Here is a 22,034-nt window from a genome sequence, read left to right as displayed (position 1 = left end):
ACAGAGGCACGAGCCAGTGCCCTCCATAAGCCACGTGCTGGTGAATGAGCCCAGCCGTGCTGTTAGATGCTGGAGAAGCCCCATCGTCGTGAAACCTGGCTGTCCAAGTGCTGCTGTTCAGGGACTTGCTCGCTTTGAACAGTTAATGCCTTGAGCTTCCTTAGGGTAAAAGCTGGAGGAGGACCAGGTACAGTAGTTTTACTGGCAGTAAAACTTCAGCGTGACCCTCATGTTGAAGGCAAGTCTAACCTCCCCCGTGAAGGTATATTCTATTACTTCTGTGGGCTGTCAGCTCGGTCCCCAGGGGCACAGCCCGTGTCCTTTCTGGGCCCTACAGCCAAGGGACAGCCCTTTGCTGGTTCCCGGGACCACAGCCCCTCTGGCCCCCGTGGGGCTGTGAGCCACTTTGTCCCTTCACCAGAGGCAGTGCAGAATTAACATTGAGTCTGTAATTTAGCTGAGGACTGTTACGAGACACAATCTACCTCTAAAGCCAAGGCCAAATAGTACTAGCATGGGGTCAAGTTCCTGAGGCACACTCTGCCTTTGGGACTAATTTGGGTGCTGAGTAGCCAGGCAGGTATTTACATGTTGCCTACAGAGCCCTAGAGGTCTCTGGATCCTATTCTTCTCCCTTGGATCACCTAAAATGGTAAGAATTTTCAAGAGGGATTAAGGTTGTGATCTCTGGGGAGGGGAGTGGACATCTGGTAGGAGTCCCATCCATATTAATAGCCTCCGTTTAAATGTATGTTATCAAACGGGGCAGCTCCTAATCGGCCAAGAGACTGTGAACTCTGTTACCTAAGGGGCTGCTGGTGACTTTGGGCTGCTAATCATGGCTTTCCACAGGCACACAGGTAAATTGGATGTGCTGCTGGGCGTTGTGGGAGAAGCCCTGTGTACGCAATTTCTGGTAAACAGGGAGGAAGGTATTGCTAACAGGCTCCTGCACCAGGAAAATAACACATTTGAATGCACTCTTAAGCCTAGGCGATCTGCAGCTGTAACTAATGATGGCAAACCGGTTTATAATCAGCGTGGGGGACTGGTGCTGGCAGCATGGTGGTGGTTTCATCTATTTTGTAAAATGCTTTGGATGGTAAGTGCTTGCATATCTGCTGCTGTGGGAAGGCTGGGGCTCAGCTGTTATTTGAGGAAGACTAGGTGAAAATATGGGATGCTGCTGCTTCTTGCAGCAAGCTTGCTATGGCTGTTATTGCAGCGAGCAGGGGAAACCCATAGCAGAGGGGAGCATGCAGGAGCCTAGTGAGTAAACCCGGATGGTTTGCACTGCTCTGGTGGGAAGTTTGTGGTTACTCCCTCTTCTCTGTGTTTGTCTTGGAGATCAAACAGGCTGAACCTCACCAGTGATAGGAAAATGTTAACTTTTCCTTCCCATTAACATTGACAGGAATCTTGAGAGTATGTTTTGCATGGCCTCCACGGCATGCAGTTGTGTTGTGTCTTCCCATCCGTGATTAATTTCCTTTAGCCCTCCAATTCCAGACAGTTGAAAGCTCATTGCAATTTTTAAAAAGGTTATCTGATTCTTAGAAGCTAACCATGTTTGTGTGTGTGTCCAACAAGTATTTACGGCCGTAGATCACAAATTACAATGGCAGTGCCATTGCATCTCTTGATGAGACATAGCCCAAGGGGTGGACATGCCTGGGGAGAGGGTGTCAAGTTTGGGGCACAGCTCCCATGGGCATCAAACCCAGCTGCCGCACACCAGGAGCCAGGGGACAGTGGTGCTCATAAGACACGGTTGGGAACATAAAGCCTCTTCAAAACTGGGAGGAAAGTCACAGCATGCTGTTCAACTTCACACTCAGCCTCCCAGGACAAGGCACGAGCATGAGGCTTCTTGCATGGCACGTAACTACTTAGGATTTGCTTGTATGATGCAGATATACGTTATGCAAGGTACCTTTCTGAGTAAAATCTGACTTCTGTGGTATAATTTTTAAACATCTCAAAGGTGTTTAAAAAGAGCAATCCATTCAATTAAAATGTAACAAGACATTTTTTAACTTCAGCCCACAAGACTGACCGATGCTGTAGCATCCTTTCATTATATTCCCAGCTGTATCTTTGTTTTCTTTCTCATCTTCCCCAGGGAGGTGTTCTCTGGGGCAAGGACCCATGGATTTGATGTTGTGCTGTAATATAAAATGCTGAAGTGTCCTCTGAGCAGATGCTGCAGTTGGAGTGCTGCCACCAACAAGTTATAGTGTCCGCTCCCACACCCCACAGGGAGCCCCACTCTCCGGGACAGCTACAGTGGGTACCGTAGTGCCTGCCCCAGGGGGGTGAATCCTCCACAGCAGGAGAAAGGCTCACGTTTGGCTCCTGGGGGCACCTGGGCACGAGAAGGGCATCCAGCTACTGAGGTGGGGGCAGATCCGTGCATAGCTGGGAACATAACTGAGGAGTCTCAAAGGTCAAAGCTTAAGGCAGCCACGCAGCGAGTTAGCTATTGAACAGGATTCTTTTGCTTTAGCTGATTTGGTTAGTTTTGAAAGGTTTGGAATTCACTGCTTAAACTCTGCCTAAGTGCTCAGCCTTACTCTAGGCAGTGGTGCTGTGCACACTGGGAGCCTTGTTAGCATTAGCTGAGCTCTGTATTAAGTGCAAAAGGAAGCCCTGAGGGAAGAGTTTGCAGGGCTGGAGCAGTGTGTTTTTTTAACAGCACATCCCTACTTCCCTGGGGAACTGTGAAGATTTAATAGTGATTGGGATGTGCTCAGACATGGTGGCAATAGGACCGTAGGGAATGCTTTTGGCAACCGCCTGAGGAACTTGGAGCTGTTCTTGTTCTAAATAAAGAAGCTTCCATTTTATCAACAGACTAATTTTTGAATTATAGAGTATGAGACTCGCACGTGCCCCAGCCTGGCAATGGGAGAGCACAGCTCTCCACTTGTTACTGCCAGCCCTCCCAGCAAAAATGACCTGCAAATTATTTCTTTCTTTCCTTTGACTTTGCAAATGTTTGTTGTCCAGCACAGTGTGCCAGTGACCTTGAGGTGCAGTCCTGAGTGTTGCTTTGCATTTCAGATTAATGGGACCCTCTTTTAAGGGTATTCCCTGGTATTTATAGCAAACCATGAGACATTGCATAGAGGAATGCTGAGAATAGTAACTCAGGTGACAGACCAGAGGATGCCAGGTTCTGAGCTGAAATAGGCAGGTGTAGCCAAGGCCTGGCAGTGTGGGGGCTGAGCTTGCTAAGAAAAATAAAACTGATGAAGAGTCAAAAAGCAATTGCTCTTTTCCTTTCATATTGCCATAGAATATGCAGCTTGTGTGTGGGGCAGAGGGTTAACACCTTCGTCCTAATCTCCTTTTCCAAGTGGCAGGATAATCCGTAAAGTTGAAGTACAGTTTCCCTGATTGTTTTTAGAGACTGCACTTCAAGTTCTTCCTTGGTGGTTTATCACATTTAAACATATTCCCTAGAGACATTAACACATATCCTGTGCTAAGTGCTTTACTTATCAGCTATGCTTCAGGTCCTTTCGCTGAGTGCTTCGGTTCCATTTGCTGTGCAAACCACTGCGATGCTGCCTTGTGGTATGTAGCTCGACTGAACTGGGAGGAACCAGCCTAGGGGAGATGGGGAGACAGGAACCGACGGGAGAGACAGCGGGTTGTGTTAATGCAATAGCTTTTGTGGAGTAGCACTACTTAGGTCCGTACCTTTTCCATCCCAAAGCTTGCCATGCTGCAGGGTGCAGAGAGCCCTGACCGCTGGCTGGGACAGCCCTGTGACTGCTCCACAGCACGGTGTCAGTTTGACTTGAGGTGCGTGGAAGCCGGTGGGGCCCAAACATTTGAGGTCTTCAAAAGATGGAAGGCATAGTTGTCCAAGGGCTGAGGAGCTGCTTTTGAAAAGCAGCAGATTCTCTGGGGACAAGTGGCTAACTGGCACCTCTGTGGTCAGGTAAATGTTAGGGTTGAATTCCAGTGGGTCTTTGTGCCAAATACCCTGATACTCGAGAAGGCCACAGGTCTGGCCAGCCGCCCTCAAGCTGTAGCCAAATCCATCAGGGAGCTACATTTAGACAGCACCCTGCCAGGGCTGGTGGGAGAGGGACACCTTGCTTAAAGGAGGATTAGTTTCTGGAAGTATTGGTGGATTTTTCTTGAGCTCTTATTTTTATTGAGGGTCCTCTAGGCTATTTAAGGATGAGCATGTACTGCACCTACCCCTCTCCCCAGCAGCCTGCGCTGTCTCTTCTCACCTGCTTCTCTCCAGCAGAACATCCTCTGCACATGGATGTCAGCCTGGGCCAGAGAATAGCTTCAGTCTGTCCCTACCTTTCCTCTGTTTTCTAAATCCCCTTGTGTGGCCCCAGAGTCAAGCTGAAATGGGGTTTGGATCAGTGCGTGTCCTCAGGGTACGTGATTCTGCTGGGATTAAACAGGAGACACTTGACCAGGCTGTTCGCTTGGAGACACTGTAGCCTGGTGTAAAGGCACAGCCAAAGAAACTGTGTTCAAACAACTTCCAAGCTAAAACAGCTGTGTGTACCACTGTCGTTTTAAGCACACCACTGTGAAAAGAAGCACAGAGGTAGAGCGCTTACGGTTTTAGTGGTTAGTTTGTTGAGTGCTTACCCTGAGCGCAGAGTTTTGCATTGCTGTAGCGTGGTTCTACCGCTGATGCGAATCCCTCCTGTGTGCTCAACAGCTGCTGCGCAGCTTGCACAGGGAAACTATGCAGCATGCACTAAAATAAAGGCCCCAAGGAAGAGCGAGGAGTCGTCATGTTTTTTCCATATACCCAGTGTGTCCTTAGTTTCATGACTTCCCTATTTTCCAGACAGCAAAGACAGGCCAGGGTTAATATACCTGGAAGCTCTGGAAAGTTAAGTTGTGGGGATGTGGTGCAGCCGGAGGGTGAACAGGTTATTAAGGAGATAAATATCTCCAAACCCATGATCTGCTGCCAGCCAGGCTTTAGAAGATTTATTTTTTTTATGGAGCACAACAAATTTCTGTTCTGTCTACCTTCTGTGAGAGGGGACAGGACAGCAGTAGGATACTAAGTGCTTCTTCCTCAGGGCAGCAGAACTCTGAGGTATCCATGGACATTTGCTCTGATCTGGAAAAATGATCTGGTGGTCCCAGCACGGCTGCTACTGCCACAGGGCCCCACTCTGCCACAGACTGGTGGCTTTTGGAGCTCTCGTGCACCAGCCCCTGGGTGGGCTGCTCCCGTGGGAGGGTTGTAGGAGATGGACTGGCTGACGAGAGCTCTCGGCACGGTGAGATGGGTGAGCAGAGATCATGAACAGCCAGCACGTTTCTTGGCACAACATGGTCAGTGTTTGCATCCCCATTGCAGGCACGGGGGATAGAGGTGCCTTTCCGGGGTCTGGATCAGGGTAGGGATGACACCACTGAGGGCAGAAAGCTCCTGTAAGAGCTGGAAGAAAATTCATGCCCCAGCCTATGTATGAGAGGGACTTTTTGGTCCATGAGATGGCATGAGGCAGGTAGAAGTTGGCCTGTCTGCCTGCACAGCCCAACTCCTGGGACTATCAGGCGTAGTGTTAATTTGTTTGTGGAGCTCCAAAGCTGCTGTGATAAATGTGTGTCTCCTGTTAGCGCGTCATGCGTTACATGGGAACACAAGCTTATGTTACTCCCTGAGCCATATGTTCACGATCACGTGTTCTGGCTGAAAGCAACCCTAAACCCAAGATCAGGAACGTTTTGATACCATTTGCCCTGGACTCTGTGCAATTGCATTTCTTCTAAATAAAACCCACTTGCTTGATAAAGCTCTGCAAAGCTGGCCGTGGCTCACATAGTTTCCATGTTTCCCAACTGTTTATTTGTTTCATTTACTTGAACCGGTACAAACACAACCCTTGGCGTAGTTGTCAGCAGGACGTGGCCGTCTCCTGACCTTGGCAAGGCAGCATTTCCAGACCTCGGTCCCCATAGAGTGCAATTCCTGCCAGCTTGGACTCCAGCCTGCTTCTATAAGTTTTAGGGGAAGGGTGTGAACCCAGCCCCTACCTCTGCTGCAGCCTCCCTATGTGATGCTCCTCTCCAGGACTCTCTGTCTTGCCTTCTGGAAGAGAAATGCTCCAACTTGTTCTGGCCTGATGTTATTGAAAGGGTGACAAAGGGGAGACAGTGAGATGGCTTTTGGATTTTAAAATCTCCAGAGTAACAGTGTGAGTCCAGTCTCGTGTCCCAGCATCTTCCACTGCCCATCCAGCAGCTTCCTGAGCCCAGAGATGAGGCAGAAGGAGAGCTCTGAAATAGCAGCAAAATGTTCCTTTGCAGGCAGGCACCTCCCTGGGCTTTGCACATGGCTGCGTCAGGGCTGCTCATGGTGTGCTGCCAACATCACCTTCCTCCAAAAGGGGAAAAAAAGAAAAAGGGGGGTTGGCAAAGGAGATGGTGAAGGCAGCAGCCGCCCCTCGCTTCTTGCTGCGGTGTCTGGGCAGTGCCAGGAGCTGTTGGGTTTGATGCGTGCTCTTCTGGCGAGGTGTGCTCGCTCCGGTGCCTCGGCTGCAAGGCTCCACTCCGCTCAAAAGCGGCCGCGATGCTCCATCAGCCCCGGGGGCTCCTGTGCCAGCGTGGGGATTTCTCACGCCGACAGGTTGGGCCACACAGTTGACGGTACATCTAGAATTACCAGAGTGGGCAAGTGCCCAAGAAAAAGCTGTGTAAACAAGTCCTCGTGCCGTAACAACACGGGCAGTCCTGCCTGCGCGGCAACCTGCGGCTGAGCCCAACAGGGTCCTGCTGACTCTCCCCCAAAAAACCCCCAACCCAAGCCCTGTTTCAGTTTATAAAGGTGCTGTGCTGGGGCTTGGAGCAGCAGGGCTGTAACGAGCAGCCGCTGAGCTCCATCAGGAGCGGGAAGCAACGCAGCCCCTCAACCCCAGGGCTTGGGAGCTTGGTGGGGTGGTCCGAGGTGAGGCTATGTGATGGAGGTGCTAACGGCCTCCCCCACCTCACAGCTGGAAGCAGCAGCAATTTATATTGCCTGACCGCATCCTTCTCCCCTTCCTGCTCCGCTCTGGCGCTGCAGCTCTATCGGGAAAAGAATAATTAAATTTCCTCTTGGCAGCCCCCGTTGCCAGACCGCCGCTGCATCTCCTGTCCGGTTGCTGACGGTGCAGAAAGTTCAAGGCTGTGTCGTGGGTGGGTGGCCGTGCAGGGGGGAACGGGGCTCCGCAGGGCTGGGGGCTGCGGGGGGGAGGATGGAGCTGCGTTTTGGGGACCGCACGGGCTTGTGTAAGCCTGGCAAGAGCTTTTGCAGCTCCCTCGCAGGAGTGTTGGTGGCTTCCTCTGAGGAAGGGCGTTGGGGAAACGGAGGGAGCCGTTAGCAGAACTGGTCTGGGAGGCTGAGACGGGGCGTGCAGGCTGGGGTGGGTGTTTGGGGAGAAAGCGTGAGCGTGTACCGCCAGCCAAAGTGGAAAATCCTCCGGGCGAGAGCCCCCACACCCGCTGATGTGCTGGCTCCCTGGCCATGGTGGAACATCATGCCTTGGCAGAGCCCTGCTGGCATGAACCGAAGAAGTATCTTTATGTGTAGAGAGATCTTTTCTTGTTTGGTTTTTTTTTTTTCCTTATGACTTTATATGTGAAAGCCCAGTGAAAAGAAGCAGCTGGAAGCTGCACAACTATCCAGCACAAAAGGCCTCGGCGGGGGCTGCAGCTGGCTAGAAACATGGAAACTATTCTGCTCTGCTCATGGTTGTCGGTGATTTCTGCACACAAATTATGCGGCACCTCAGCCAGGACCTCGCCGAGGCCTGCAGTGGGCCTGGCCGTAATGAACTAAGTGGCTCTCAGTGAGTGATTAGGTACCGTTATCCTTGCCTGATGTGAAATATGTAAATAAAACAATCTAGTATCCTTCCTCTTAGTGATGGGCCGGAGCCCATCCTGCCTCTCTGTAGGCAGAAATCTAGCGTTGGTATCTCAGATGGCCGTTAAGGGAACTGAAAAGATTTGTGTTACTAATGCATTGCTGTATTGGGTTTACACGGCAAGATTCTGGTAGCAGGGGGCTTCTGTGAGAAGCTGCTGGAAGCTTCCCCCATGTCCGACAGAGCCGATGCCAGCCGGCTCCGAGACGGACCCGCCGCTGGCCAAGGCCGAGCCCATCAGCGATGGCAGTAGTGCCTCTGGGAGAACAGATTTAAGCAGGGGAAAAAAACTGCAGCCAAAGAGAAGAGTGAGAATACGTGAGAGAAAAAACTCTGTGGACACTATGGTCGGTGAAGGAGGAGGAGGAGGAGATGCTCCAGGCACCAGAGCAGAGATTCCCCTGCAGCCCGTGGGGAAGACCATGGTGAGGCAGGCTGTCCCCCTGCAGCCCAGGGAGGTCCACGGGGGAGCAGATCTCCACCTGCAGCCCGGGGAGGACCCCACGCCGGAGCAGGTGGGTTCCCGAAGGAGGCTGTGACCCCGTGGGAAGCCCACGCCGGAGCAGGCTCCTGGCAGGACCTGCAGCCCCGAGGAGAGAGGAGCCCATGCTGGAGCCGGTTTTCTGGCAGGACTTGTGACCCCGCGGGGGACCCACGCTGGAGCAGTCTGTGCCTGAAGGACTGCAGCCCGGGGAACGGACCCACACTGGAGCAGTTCATGAAGAACTGCAGCCCGTGGGAAGGACCCATGTTGGAGAAGTTCATGGAGGACTGTCTCCCATGGGAGGGACCCCACGGTGGAGCAGGGGAAGAGTGTGATGAGTCCTCCCCCTGAGGAGGAAGGAGTGGCAGAGACAACGTGTGATGAACTGACCATAAACCCCATTCCCCGTCCCCCTGCACTGCTTGGGGGAGGAGGGAGAGAAAATCAGGAGTGGAGTTGAGCCAGGAAGGAGGGAGGGGTGGGGGGAAGGTGTTTTGAGATTTGGTTTTACTTCTCATTACCCTACTCTGATTTGGTTAGTAATAAATTAAACTAATTTCCCCAAGCTGAGTCTGTTTTGCCCATGACGGTAGTTGGTGAGTGATCTCTCTGTCCTTATCTTGACCCACGAGCCTTTTGTTATATTTTCTCTCCCCCGTCCAGCTGAGGAGGGGAGTGATAGAACAGCTTTGGTGGGCACCTGGGGGCCTGCCAGGGTCAACCCACCACAACTGCTTACACTAACTGTAGTGGCAAGCACAGCGCTTCCCGGAGGCAGGGCAGCCCCTGCCCTTGCTGAGCTCCAGAGCGCAGCCAGGAGTTGGCCCACACGGCCTCACGCTGCAGCCCGCATTTTTCTGAGACTTCGTGGTTACTTCTCTCTCTGTGTCCTAAATGGCAATTCGTGACCTGGGAGGGGACATCCAAGCTGCCTTCTTTAGCAGGTGTATGTTTGTGACTGCTGTGACCAAACCCAGATTGTCTATTGCACCCAGCCTCCCTGAGCAGGATGGTTTGTTAGCCTAACCTAGACCCTGAAGACAAAGCTGGAGACACCTGGAAAATGCCAGTGCAGTCGGTAGAGAGCTGTCGTGTTTTATAAACCACTGAGCTGCCTGATAGAAAAATTGCCCTAACAGTGCTGGCACCGAAGCTGCTTTCTCTACCAACAAGCCCTTGAGGAGCGTGACACCACCACATGCTCATTGCTGAGCCATCTTTCTGATACTTATTTGCATAGACCTGAGAACCTGAAGCACTTATCAGGGCTTCAGTGCTGTAACTTCACTTTCTTTCCTCTCGCAGGGCCTGGCAGTTACACCGTGGGCACCATGTCGGAGCGCTTTGACTGCCACTACTGCCGTGACCCTCTGCAAGGGAAGAAGTATGTGCAGAAAGAGGGTCGTCACTGCTGCGTCAAGTGCTTCGAGAAGATCTGTGCCAACACCTGCATTGAGTGCAAGAAACCCATTGGAGCTGACTCCAAGGTGAGTGCTGAGCAGTTAAATGGGTAACGAGAAGAAGACAGGCAGCTGCTGATAACCCTCCCATTTGTTTTCCTGGCTCTGGTCTGTTTGTGAGCTTCTGTGTGAAAACAAGTTCTGTCGTGAGTCCTCGGGCTGATGGGCCATGTGCTCCTTGGGCAAAGAGCCAGAGGCTCTGGGGCACTGCAGCAGGACTGCTCATGACAGGCTGCTTTTGCACAGGAGCTTATTTCACCATCTAGATTCAGCCACATGAACTGCGGCAGACGCTGAATTGTCCTGAAGAGAGTACTGCAGGTAATCCAGCCCGCACAGGACTTGCAGAAAACTCATCTTCTGGGCAAAGCACTCAGCAAGCTAGGGTCTGATTTTTTTGTCAGCTTGTGAAATGTTTATTACTTCATGTTCGTGGCAGTAATAATGTACACCTGAACTAGAGGGAACTTGACAATCAGAGAAGCCCCCACTTACAGAACTTCTAATCTCAAAGCTGTTGGTTTGAAGCATCTTCTGCTACCCTGAAAGTCCAAAATGAATGCGATTGTGTCCGTGAGTTTGGTTAAATGTCCTTCCCTTAACTGCTTGCAGATGAGCTGCACTTCCAACCACTGAATGCAGAGATGCTTAGGAACTAACAAATCTATCCTCAGCTGCCAAGGCTGATGAGACAGTAGCTTGGTTTTAGGGCTGCTCAGCAAGAGAGAAGGGCTTATTGCTCACTCTGTTTCTGTTCATTTCAGGAGTTGCATTTCAAGAACCGTTACTGGCATGACAGCTGCTTCCGCTGCTTCAAGTGCTATACGTCCTTGGTCAACGAGCCCTTCATGCTAAGGGAGAACAACAAGGTTTGGTGTAGCAACTGCACTGCTGCTGAGGATGCGCCCAGGTGTAAAGGCTGCTTCAAGCCTATTATTGCAGGTACTGGTGCCAGTGACAGGGGTACAACTGCCCAGTTCTGATCTAGGGCAAACCCATGACGGTTTGTCAAGCTGTGGAGGCTGTAGAAGCTGCAGTTAGGGGTACGGTGGGCATCATAGTGGAAGGCTGGAGCACCACAAAATGGTGCAAATTTTGACTGTTGCTCTCACCTGTCCATTTTATTAAAGTGTTGAAAGGCTGCTTTGCAGTTAACCCTCATGCGGATAGCTTACTCTAGCAGTTAGTCTTAAACCATTTCTACAAAAAGCTCTGCTCTGTAAATCAAGGTCCTCTTCTCAGATAGGCTCAGGCACCTGTCCGACTTTAAGAAAATCTAGAAGGCCCTGGCTAAAGTCAGATATGGAAATTAACAGCTTATCCCTTGTCCATGTTACAATTGAATCCTGGGCATAGGTATGGACACATCTTGCCTACAGGCGTGCTACATTGCACAGGGTTGGGAGTTTGTCACAAGCCTGAAATCCCACATCACAAGTTATTTCTGTCTGTTGTAGGAGACCAAAATGTTGAGTACAAGAAGATGGTCTGGCATAAGGACTGTTTCACTTGCAGCCAGTGCAAGAAAGTGATTGGATCTGGGAGCTTCTTCCCAAAGGGCGATGACTTCTACTGTGTCTCCTGCCATGAGCATAAGTTTGCCAAGACCTGTGCTAAATGCAAGAACGTAAGTCTTTCCACTTTGCAAAGGCAGCTGCCAGAACTAGCCCTCACATGTCTTTTGGAAGGTAGGAGAGTAAACCAGTAGACAGATCATGGTGAAGCTGTACCAATGCTTATGTTCTTTCCTTGAGATACTGGCACAAACAGCTAGTGCTATAACAACATGAGAGAGAATGGTTCTTTCATGTTACAGTACCTGAGCAGGGGCTGTAGGGTTATCTGATGGCAGCTCTGCTGAAATCAAGTGGGCACCGGCCTTGCACTTGCTTTGGGGATGGTTTGAGCTCTCTAGCAGGTATTGTATATTCAAGCAGTAAAACAGTATTTTATAAAATAGCTGTTTTACAACTTTTGCAACTCATTAGTGTAGAATTGAAGAGTCAATGCAGGTGAAATAAACCATTATGAAAGCTCCAGGCATGCAGGATTTCAGGCTTGAGGAACTCAAGTGCACTACACTATTTAATTTTAATGAAAATTTCAAGAGATCTTCTCTGTGACAAAGCCCTCCTACCTTACACCCCATGCCTCCATCACCTCTCTTCCTCCCTACTGGTTCTGAAATACATCTCTGCTCTTCGCCTCCTAGCCCATCACTTCTGGAGGCCTCACGTACCAGGAACAGCCTTGGCATTCAGAGTGTTTCATTTGCTCCAACTGCAAGAAGCAACTGGGTGGGAAGCGCTTCACAGCTGTAGAGGATCAGTTTTACTGTGTTGACTGCTACAAGGAGTGTGTTGCCAAGAAGTGTGCTGGCTGCAAGAATCCTATTACAGGTATGTTGGATTAAATGCAGCTTGAGGGCAGTGGGTGCTTAAGGTCAGAACAGCAATCCCCAAAGACATGCAGCTCAGAGGCTGCTAAAACCAGAAGCAGATCTAGTATACCAAGCCCAGTCCCAGCAATTTACATGTGATCTAACTATAAGCCATGATAAGCCACGTGCTCTTGCTGGATGAAGTCGGAGTTAGTAAATGAGCTCTTCCTTTACCCTTTGCACGCCTCAAATTTACCTCCTTCAAAAAACTTCCCCAACTAGAACTGTTCCCACCTCTATCTTAGTTTGGGAACCTTAAGTCTACAAGAGAGCAGCGTTTTATTGCCCCAAAGTGACATTTGCTTTGCTTCCGATTTACATGTAATGGTTACTGGATTGCAAAGCTCAGCCCTGAAATGTGGGCACTATCCTGCCAGTCCCATGGGACTTGCATTCCATTCTGCATTTTAGAGCATGGATCTAAGCCCGTAGCAACCAGGTAGGGTGTTTAGCCCAACCTGTCTTTGCTTTACATCTTGATCTTTCCTTCAGCTTGATTGTTTCCTGGAGAAGGGATCCAAGGAAAAAAGCTTATAGCAGAGACAAGCCACACAAGCCTTATGCTAAGCTGCCCGCTTCTCCAAGAGCAGTGATACTAAGCAGCAAACAATGTGGTTCGGTTGCAATTCTTGCTAGTATTTTAGGCACACAGATACGGTCTGCAGGACTAGAGAAGCACAGGAAGCAGTAAGAATGGGATCTGCTGTTTGGTGGGCTAACCCAGCCAAGGGAAAAGCTACTATCGCCGTCCTATAATTGTTTTCTCTCCTAGCAGGATTTGGAAGAGGAACCAGTGTGGTTAACTACGAAGATGAATCCTGGCACGATTATTGTTTCAAATGCACAAAGTGTGCCCGTGGTCTGGCCAACAAGCGCTTTGTTTGCCATAATGGAAAAATTTACTGTGCTGAGTGTCCCAAACGACTGTAAGGAGCAGACAGCAACTGCTGTAAAATGGATTTTAGAGCCCTGCTTTCCAAAACAGTCCTGGTAAAGGAGCAGGTTTTTGCATGTTAAGAATTTTAACTTTTTCCATTTTAGTATAAAAACTAAAGTAGCCTCAATATACTGGGTTTGACTTTTGAAGCTCCTGCAGTACAAAAGCATGTAGCATTGCAAAAATCTAACTTTGTTTCTGAGTAACTCTTAGTGTAAAGGCTTGAAATGCTGTTAGATTTAGCATTAGAGATCCACATACTAAATAATCTGTGTGTGGCTTAAACTAAAACAAAGCTAGTTTTAAACTTGTCTGGTATACGTTTAAGCTTGGCACTTACTTAAATGAAGTGGGTTTGACAAGGCATGCACCTCAGAAACAGAGATGCAAAGATTGCACCTGGTATCAGAGAGATCCATTATTATGCTTTTACAAGTACATTACATACATCATCACACCATTAATAGCAGCTCTATAATAAATACCTTAGCTTACCCTACCACACCAAATTGCAGCACGTGTATGGAATGGCTTCATCTTACATATAACAATGTTTTGGCAATACAATTTAGCTCTAGTTAAGTTTCCATAAACTTTAGTCTTGATTTCTGCATGGTTTGCCCAAAAGTTTTGCTCATCAGCTTTTTTTACATCATTGTTTAAACGAGGCTGTCTCTATACAATTATTAATCCATTAACAAGAAGTAAATCTTTCAACTACAACAAAATGCACAGGCATTTAGAATTGCCTTAAAAATAGCTCAGACAACGATAGCTCTCCTATCATGTCAGTGTATGTTTTATGATTTAATAAAAATGAGACTAGTGCCTGCTTGGAGTCCTGCAGCCTGGAAAATTGTTTTTTCATTTTGCCATCTTACACAGTTGACACCTCTTATGGCTGGGCTACCACAATCAAGTCTCATACATTGATACTGGCAAAGTAGAGTCAGCTGTTCTGTCATAGCACCCTTAAATATCTGAGGACCAAAGCACCAATTTCCATGAACTAATTATTAAAAAAAAAATATAACTGACACTGGACCATCTGCCAGAAACAGCCTGTGTGAAAAAGCCCTTTGGAGAACATATGTACAGCCACTGTCCATACACAGATCTACTACCCTTCAGTAACCTGAATGCTGGTTTAAGGGTTTTTTTTTTCCACAGTAGTGAAATATAGAAATACTTATCAACTGGATGCTGCTCCAGTCGTTCCCTTTCATTCACAAACACCTACCAGAAACAAAGAACTCTTTTAAGAAAAACAAAAGGCAGCATCGTGCTGTATTCTTGGTGATCACTGCTCCACCGTGGCCATGGAGCACTGCTGGACTCACCACTAATATATAAAGATGCTGGAGCTAGAAGTAAAAGGCAAAGGCTTTTAGTGAAAAGCAAGTGAAAGACTTCAACAGTTATGAACATGTCATCAGCATGTACAAACACAGCAAGGTCTGAAGGTGTTAGTACAAATACCTTTGCAACCACACAAATGCAATTGCCAAAGAGGCTACTAGTTTTGGGAACCTGCACTGTGGAGTAGTTAGAGCAGTACCAGAGTGCATCTCAAGGCAGGTCAGCATGGCAAGAGGTTGGAGCCTCCTAGCAAGGTAACGTTTAGCATTACAGAAATAAAGCATTGTTCAACTGCAAAGTTTATTTAACAGTGCGCACATATTTACATAGAGCTGTAACAGACCATTCAACACAATATCGGCACAGAAAAAAAAATATCGGCATCTTTTTTGTTAGAATGATTGTCTCTGCCAGAATGAAACAGCTATCATACAAAAATACATTTTTCCTTTTACCTAAGGCACTGCTCTAAAGTCTAAAACAGTTCTACTGTATTCTGAATAGCAAACAGCAAGAGTAAGAAGGCGGAGGGTTTCCAACTGTAACTGCAATGTCAAGGAAAGAACACATGTAGTTCCAGCAAAACCATTTGCATTTAACCACTGAAAACACAGCTGCCATTTGGATGATTCACTTGAATTGAAGTATCAGCCAATTGTTTATAGCAGGATTTGAGACAGCTATCCTTTAAAGTAATCACTTATCCAGTATATCTGTTACAGGAGACATAAGAACAAGACTCCATTATTACTTTCAGTAGCAATTTTCAGAAGATGCTTAGTTAATCTCTTCATGCTGTAAAAAGCAGGCAAGTTTAGGTTAAATAGATTACTTAATGCAGGCTTTAGGGGAAGGGAAATATATATGCAGCTTGCAGCCACTGTTATAAAGCTAGAATAGGAACACTTAGAATAATTAACATGAAAAAAACATGACTTCAGTGGTCTAATACTGTTATGTACACAATAAAATAATACTTCCATAAGTGTAGATAAACTTAAATAAGTAATTCAAAAGGAAAACACTTTTAAAAGCATGACATGTTAAACTGCACTATGACAGACATATCTAGGTACTCAACATTTTTGTGCATATGCTGTAAAACGTTTTGATGTTTGCCAGTAGATTAAAACATATTAGCGATGGTACAAAACTGCATTTTGAAACTGCCAGTATTTTCACATTAGAAAATAAGGAGTTTTTCTCGTTCATTCAAGATTGAAGATATTAAATTTTGCATTTTTAAATAGCACATGAACCAACAAGCAATAGCATTTTTCTAGAATGTTACAAAGGGAGTTCAACTTTAACACACACTGAATGAGTCTTTTATTTCATCAAGTGCCATTTTAGGAATATGCAAAATCTGGCCAGTAGCTAAGTGGGGAGCCTCCAGTGGCACGTTGCTGTACGTGATACTGATACAAAAATAAAAAAAAGACTCAAACAGATTACTGTCAAGTCTGTAAAAGGGAAACAAGTGATATTTGAACAAGGAAGTCTTATCTAACAATTACTAAACGAATGGAAAAGGAACATCAGCACAATAGTTTCCCTGAAATGTTTCAAGGTGCAAATCAGAAGTCTGTCATCCCTCCCCCTGGTGTTTTAGGTTTTTTGCAAACATGAAGATGGATAAAGGTAAACAAGCAGCTTTTCAAAACAAGGCCTTCGGTACTTGATAAAACACTGGATTACTGAAGTGCAATCAGATTATTTCCAGGTCTCTCTAGTGTTCACAGTTCTGTCCAAAGAGCAAAGAGAAGAAAACATTTAACCATCATAACTGTGTGTATGCCACATACGTCTATCATCACTGTCAGAGTCTACATCCAGGCAGTGAGCACAGAACCACTTGGTTGGTTACGGTCCAAAATCAGTACAGTAGCTTTTCTTTTTTTATATATAATATTAGTTTCCAAAGTTATGTAAATAATTCTTAAAACATATTATGTCTAAACACTTTCAAGTTCAAAATTAAAAGGCTTCACTAAAAAGTTAATGATTTTGATCAGAACAAAATGTGATCAGCAGTATCACACGAAACCCGTCTATTCCCATGGTCCAGTTAGTTGTGGCCTCAAGGAAAGTCTCAATGAGTCCATGGGACTAAAATTCACAAGACGCAGAGTGACAGAGGAGACTCAGGAAACAGTTCAGTCTAGAAAAGTGCTACACTTTAATAAAAAAAAGTGCTACACATCACTTAAAGAAAACGTGGATAGCAAGTCTTGTTTTTTCCACTGCCATTCGTTTCAACTGTTCACACAGTCATTTATCTCATGGAAAGAGATCTCCTGCTGTGAGTACGTCCATTTGGGGTTTAGCTCCAACACCAGAGAAGTTTAGTCTTACGTAAACTAGCTTACTGAAGCCTCTCTGACACACTATGCTGTACTGCATCAGGGTTTGGCTTCTCAAGTACATGTGGCTTCAGATGCAGCCCTCCTTCGTTCAGAAAATTCAGAATATTGTGTGTGCAGCTTTATTACTCCTCCCAAAATGTAACACAACTGTCTGTGGAATTTAAAGTTGGTGTTACCCCCCACTCGGTGAAGTGAAAGACTATTCTACAGTAAGTAGAGAGGACAGCTAATACCTTGCCAGAGCTTGAAGAGACCTTGTAAGATCATGCAGGCCAGCATCAGAAAGTTACAGAACATGCCTAGGAGTGGAAAGGTCTTGTCTGTAGAGTTACATCAGACACCTTTTAAAGTGTTAGCATCTTCAAAAGTAACATGTGCCACTTAAGACATCTTAGAAGAAGCCTAAAAATACAACAGATGGGCTTGAGTGCTGGTAGGAGATACAGGAGCTTCACAGGGGCTCAGCTGTGTCTTTGGAAGAGCCTTAATGATGGGCCTTAGCTGCTGTCTAGAGCAAGTCCCTAAAAAGGCATCAGTTGGTGACTCCTTTTGACAGAATGCAAGTTACAAGCACTAAAGAAACAGCTTTCCCTCCGGCCTACACATTGGAAAAAGTGCCTTGAAAATGAGAAGCTGAAGTTAAGGCAAGGAGAGTAATATGCAAGGAAGTTAATTACCTAGCCAGAGGAAGAGACAGATAGGGAAATCAGCTTGGATTACCTGATGAAGCATCTATAGGTTTGGTCAATGAATTCACTGCACCATCTTCCTCAAAAGCCAATTTGGGACTAGAAGGTATTGTAGCAGCATCATTCAAGTTTTGATTACAGTTACCAGCAGAGATGCTGTCCGAGCTTAGTTTGGTTGACTTGGAATGTACTCCAACGTCAATAAACTCCTCAAAAGTCCACGAACCAGATTTTCCATTAAGATTCTGAATAAGTCCAATTGTACGATCAGCTTCGTTAACACCCAACTTCACTGAGTCATCGATAACCATTTCTTCTGCAGGATGGCTAGGAAAAAAAAAAAAGAATGGATGCTTATATTACAGTTTCTGCATGTTTAACCTTTAGACTGATTACAGGCCAGCCAATTAGCAGTCTGCATACTTTGCAAAGCACTGAATATCCTGAATGGCATTCCCAGACAAGCTCCTCCGGCTGCCACGCAGATGTCCCCTCCAAGAGCCAATGGGGAAGAACGACTCACCAACATACAGACACTTTTTACTATACTAATAGCTCTCAGGTAAGGTATGGCTCCAGATATTTGATAGAAGAAAGCAACAAGTTTAAAGCCCTGCACCATTAAACCCCTGTTTTAGTAGTGTGCATTTTTCCTTTTTTCCAGTTAAGACTTTTTAAACACAAAACTAAGCCTCAGAAGACTAGCAATATTTAAAACATTAAAAATCTAAACCCAGATCAGAGTGATCAATTTTGATTCATTCTTAAGAAAATCATGAAAATGTTTTTGTATTCCATCACTGGAGGAATGAGATTAATTTATTATCACTTTAAAAAAATAAGAGTTCACAATGTCGTTTCTGAATCATTAGCATTTAGATGAGCAAATGGAACAAGCATCAGAGGACAGACTTTTCTAGTAGTAGATGGAAATGCTTTATGTTCAAAAAGATAAAATTTGAAATACTAAAATTCCCATTAAGGGAGGCTTCTGTGTTGTATCTGGTGTTTCAGCACAATTGAAACTGTTCTAGACCTTTCTGTATGTTATTCTTTCTTTTCAGTGTTGTTCCCCTCCCTCTTGTTTAACGTTGTTAGTGAAAAGAACTGCTAGCCATTTCAAGGGAAAAGATTTCAAGCCAATGCCGTTCTTTATAAGTAACACTGCCACATTGCTGGCTATGTGTCTCACTTCTTAGCAAAGCCAGTACTGTTAACATGGTGCCATCTAAACAAACAATTATCCTGAACTAACTGCCTCTGCGTGAAGCAGTAAACTGACAGCATGCGCACACCACATGCCTGGAGCAAGCCAGAGAAATACCACAAAGCTAGCGGGGTGCAAAATTCGAGGCAATGCTACATACAGCACTAAATTTATTTTAAACATAGAGAGATATTCCTTGTGTGACGGATTAACTGCTCTGACAGTAAAGCAGCCACCTACACAGACTCACCTGGAATCCTTTAATTCAGTAACAAGAAGAGACCCTTCATCACTTTTCAAATCGCCTCCATTCATGAACACTTCACTGGCCTTCAACTCTGACAAATCTTTTTCCTCAGATTCCGTAGAGATCAAGCTATTCGCAGTCTCTAAACAACCCTCTGCCTCCCCCTTGACTTCCTGGGCTAACTCAATGCCATTTAGCTTTCCTGAAAGTGTGGGGGAAGAAAAAAAAGCAAGAAAAAAATAAAAATAAAGAGCTTCAGTAACAGAATTGCTATTCTAAATGAATAAAATACAAGTGCTAAAATGACCTTTCCTAACCAAAACTCGAGGCACTTGGCTTCAACAGATTCATTTCTCTATAGACAAGCTGCCTGTAACAACATGAAATTTGTTTTCCATCTTTAAAAATACACTCATAAAATGAAAGCACGCTGCCTGCATTTCACTCTCAAATCATTTTTGCATTTAATCATTTTGACCGTCTCTTGTGGTATGGAACAGGCAATGATCTACTGAGCCTCCCTGGCATTTCTGGGACTTGTGTCTCAGACCATCACAATGCTATTATGTGAGTGACCTTTTTAGCAATGCTTAAACATCACTGAGACACTGACTGCCACTTAGACCTGACTCATCAAGTTTCCTTACCTGGTTGATCAGTCTTCTCAAGACCCAACTCTTCCTCCTCTTCAATATCCTCTGCCTCCATAGCCTCAGAGGCAGACTTCCCTTCATTCTGCAACTGAATTGCCGGAGTGTTATTTGGAATAACTCATTACCCTCTAGCTAACAGGACAGTTGCACAAATGGTTCAATCACAGCTCCCATGCCAGGGTATTTATTCTGTGCCCAGCAGTAAGGCCACACTAGTCCAAAGGCTAATAGACAATCAAGTCACCCAGCAACACATGCTCTGCTGAGCCAGAGCCTGTAAAGAAATATGTGGGACCCACTTCCATCTCCTACCTATGAACTATTCCTGAGTTCCTTTTCCCCTCATTTCTCCAAGGTGTGTGCTAACTATTTATTCATTTTCAGCTATATGAAGACTTGGGTCTTTGAATGTTCAGAGAATAACAACTACTCCTGAATACAATATGCATAATTTACCACAAACCTTAGGTCACTACATTTAACAAAAATATATCCCAGTTTACTGTAGCAATCCAGGGGGGATCCAAAATTTGCTTTAAGCAAACAGATGAAGCCAGGAATTTAAGTTTTCTGGGGAAAAATAGCCCCAGAAGAATGCATACAGTTCAAAAAAAAAAAAATCTAACCAGTGGCTTTTTTTTAACCAATCTGCAAGTGATAACGCCAGATCACATTGTTTCTATATGCCTTGAACAAAAACGCATCAAAGACTTTTCGTCAGAACAAGCAAAGCAGAAGAAAGTGTGCAATGGGAAGCTACTGAAAATTACTCTGGTGCACCAGGACTCTGCACTTCACATGGAAGCCAGTTTGAGTAAGGATAAGAGAGGAAGACAGGATACAAGGCAAAGCCTTCTCTGGCAAGGGCCTATTCTGTCATTATACAGATTCAAACAAAAAAGTACCTTGGATTCGTTTTGATCTGACTTTCGTGTTCTTTTCATTATTTCTTCAATTCTCTGTTAAAACGGAAAATAGTTGCAATGACATACAGAACTTTATATTTCAGCACTCTGGTTTAAATTTTCAGCAATCATAATTATTTTCATGTTTCATAAATTTACTACTTTATTCACCATTTTAAAGCTCACAAGCCAGAGTTGGCTTTTAGAAAACCCCCACACTACTTCTATTTAAATGCATCTAAGACAGTTTGCCTGTTCAGTTTAACACTTCAACCGCTATTTTAGGCTGAGAAACCTCTCTGCTTCCAAAACAGTATACCTTTTTTCTTTCAAGCCTTTCCTGCATATTTTGCCGCATAATTCTCTCTCTTTCCAGCCGCTGTCTTTCAGCCTCTTCTTGGGCTTTTGCTTCAGCTTCTTCTCTCTGAAAATAAAACAAAAAGAAGAGAGCATCCAGTGCACAACTCATTCCCAAGAGTCAAAAGCAGAGCTGTTACAGAGATTGTGGTTCAACACAGACAGGAACATCAGACAGTTGCTACTTAATATTACCATACGTTGCAGCTAAATGCCAATTACCCAGCTACTGACATGAAATATATATTACTATGACATTCAGAAACTGATCTGAAAAGAAAAACGATGTGCATGGCTATATTGTGATTATGCAAATACTCTGAATGATGTTGAGCTACCCAGCGTTCAAACTATACTTCAGGATGAAGATCTGTCTAAGAAGGATAATTTATAAAGTAGCAAGACAGCAATTAAATTTTAAATGTGGCAAGGTTAACTTAAAAATCTAGGCAGTCAGGTATTACTGCCAAGATACTTGGTACTGATCATCTTCTGTTTCTTCCATACTGGAAAATCTTTTCTAGTGTGACCAGAAAGAAAATAGAAGCATAGTTAACACTGAATAATTGTTATAAAGTCAAACAAGCTTTTAAAGAAACAGACACATCAATGCTATCCATAAAATACAGCTCTTTAGACACAAAGAATTCAATTGTAAATTTGCTTTAATTTTCAAAATTAATCTCATTTAAAGAAAGTCCACTTTCTGCAAAACAGCTTCCTTCAGTTAGAAGGATGCCTTTGTAAAGGTACACAGATACTAGCTGTGGAAGACTATTTAGCAACCAGGAAAGCAGACTTGGAAACACTACCAAGCTTTCTTTTAAAGGAATCAGAGCAAGCCAGATGACTTTCCAGACAGACCACCTCCTTATAATCTGTAGCAGTAAGTTGGTAAAGTGGGCTCAGTACAAATATTTTACATGTGCAAAATGGCATCCCAGATGGCTAAAAAATTCCCAAAATACCTGCTTCTGCCCCACACCTGAATTTATCAAATGGGGGGGGGGGGGGGGGGGGGGG

General features: G+C 45.6%; 2 protein-coding genes across 6 annotated transcripts in view; one reads left to right on the top strand and one right to left on the bottom strand.

Annotated features, from left to right (window-relative positions):
- Positions 1–543: 543 nt before the first annotated feature.
- FHL1 (four and a half LIM domains 1) lies at positions 544–13,221 on the top strand. 3 transcript variants are annotated; one of them, XM_010572472.1, is made up of 6 exons: positions 544–580; positions 9,697–9,878; positions 10,616–10,793; positions 11,309–11,478; positions 12,064–12,250; positions 13,067–13,221. In XM_010572472.1, exons 2-6 carry the CDS (start codon positions 9,723–9,725, stop codon positions 13,219–13,221), a joined length of 846 nt encoding a protein of 281 aa, XP_010570774.1. In that variant the 5' UTR covers positions 544–580; positions 9,697–9,722. The 3 variants fall into 3 exon arrangements, with proteins under 3 accessions (XP_010570774.1, XP_010570772.1, XP_010570771.1); XM_010572470.1 differs by lacking the exon at positions 544–580 and adding an exon at positions 753–860; XM_010572469.1 differs by lacking the exon at positions 544–580 and adding an exon at positions 753–860 and having other exon boundaries at positions 13,064–13,221.
- A 1,749-nt stretch (positions 13,222–14,970) lies between these two features.
- Positions 14,971–22,034, bottom strand: part of MAP7D3 (MAP7 domain containing 3) — a 33,388-nt gene continuing 26,324 nt past the window's right edge. For 2 of the 3 annotated variants that reach the window (XM_010572468.1, XM_010572466.1), the window contains 5 exons: positions 20,974–21,078; positions 20,655–20,708; positions 19,744–19,837; positions 19,100–19,298; positions 16,355–17,969 (listed from right to left, as the gene is read on the bottom strand). In XM_010572468.1, coding sequence (XP_010570770.1) covers positions 17,660–17,969; positions 19,100–19,298; positions 19,744–19,837; positions 20,655–20,708; positions 20,974–21,078 — 762 coding nt within the window. In that variant the 3' untranslated portion in view covers positions 16,355–17,659. Of the gene's footprint in view, positions 16,332–16,354; positions 17,970–19,099; positions 19,299–19,743; positions 19,838–20,654; positions 20,709–20,973; positions 21,079–22,034 lie in introns of those variants that run through there. The other variant, XM_010572467.1, reaches the window with a different exon arrangement.

This window comes from Haliaeetus leucocephalus, unplaced genomic scaffold, assembly GCF_000737465.1.
Source record: "Haliaeetus leucocephalus isolate CR32 unplaced genomic scaffold, Haliaeetus_leucocephalus-4.0 Scaffold340, whole genome shotgun sequence".
Lineage (NCBI taxonomy): Eukaryota > Metazoa > Chordata > Aves > Accipitriformes > Accipitridae > Haliaeetus > Haliaeetus leucocephalus.
Note: the sequence above shows the minus strand (reverse complement) of the source record. Positions and strands in the feature narration are given on the sequence as shown.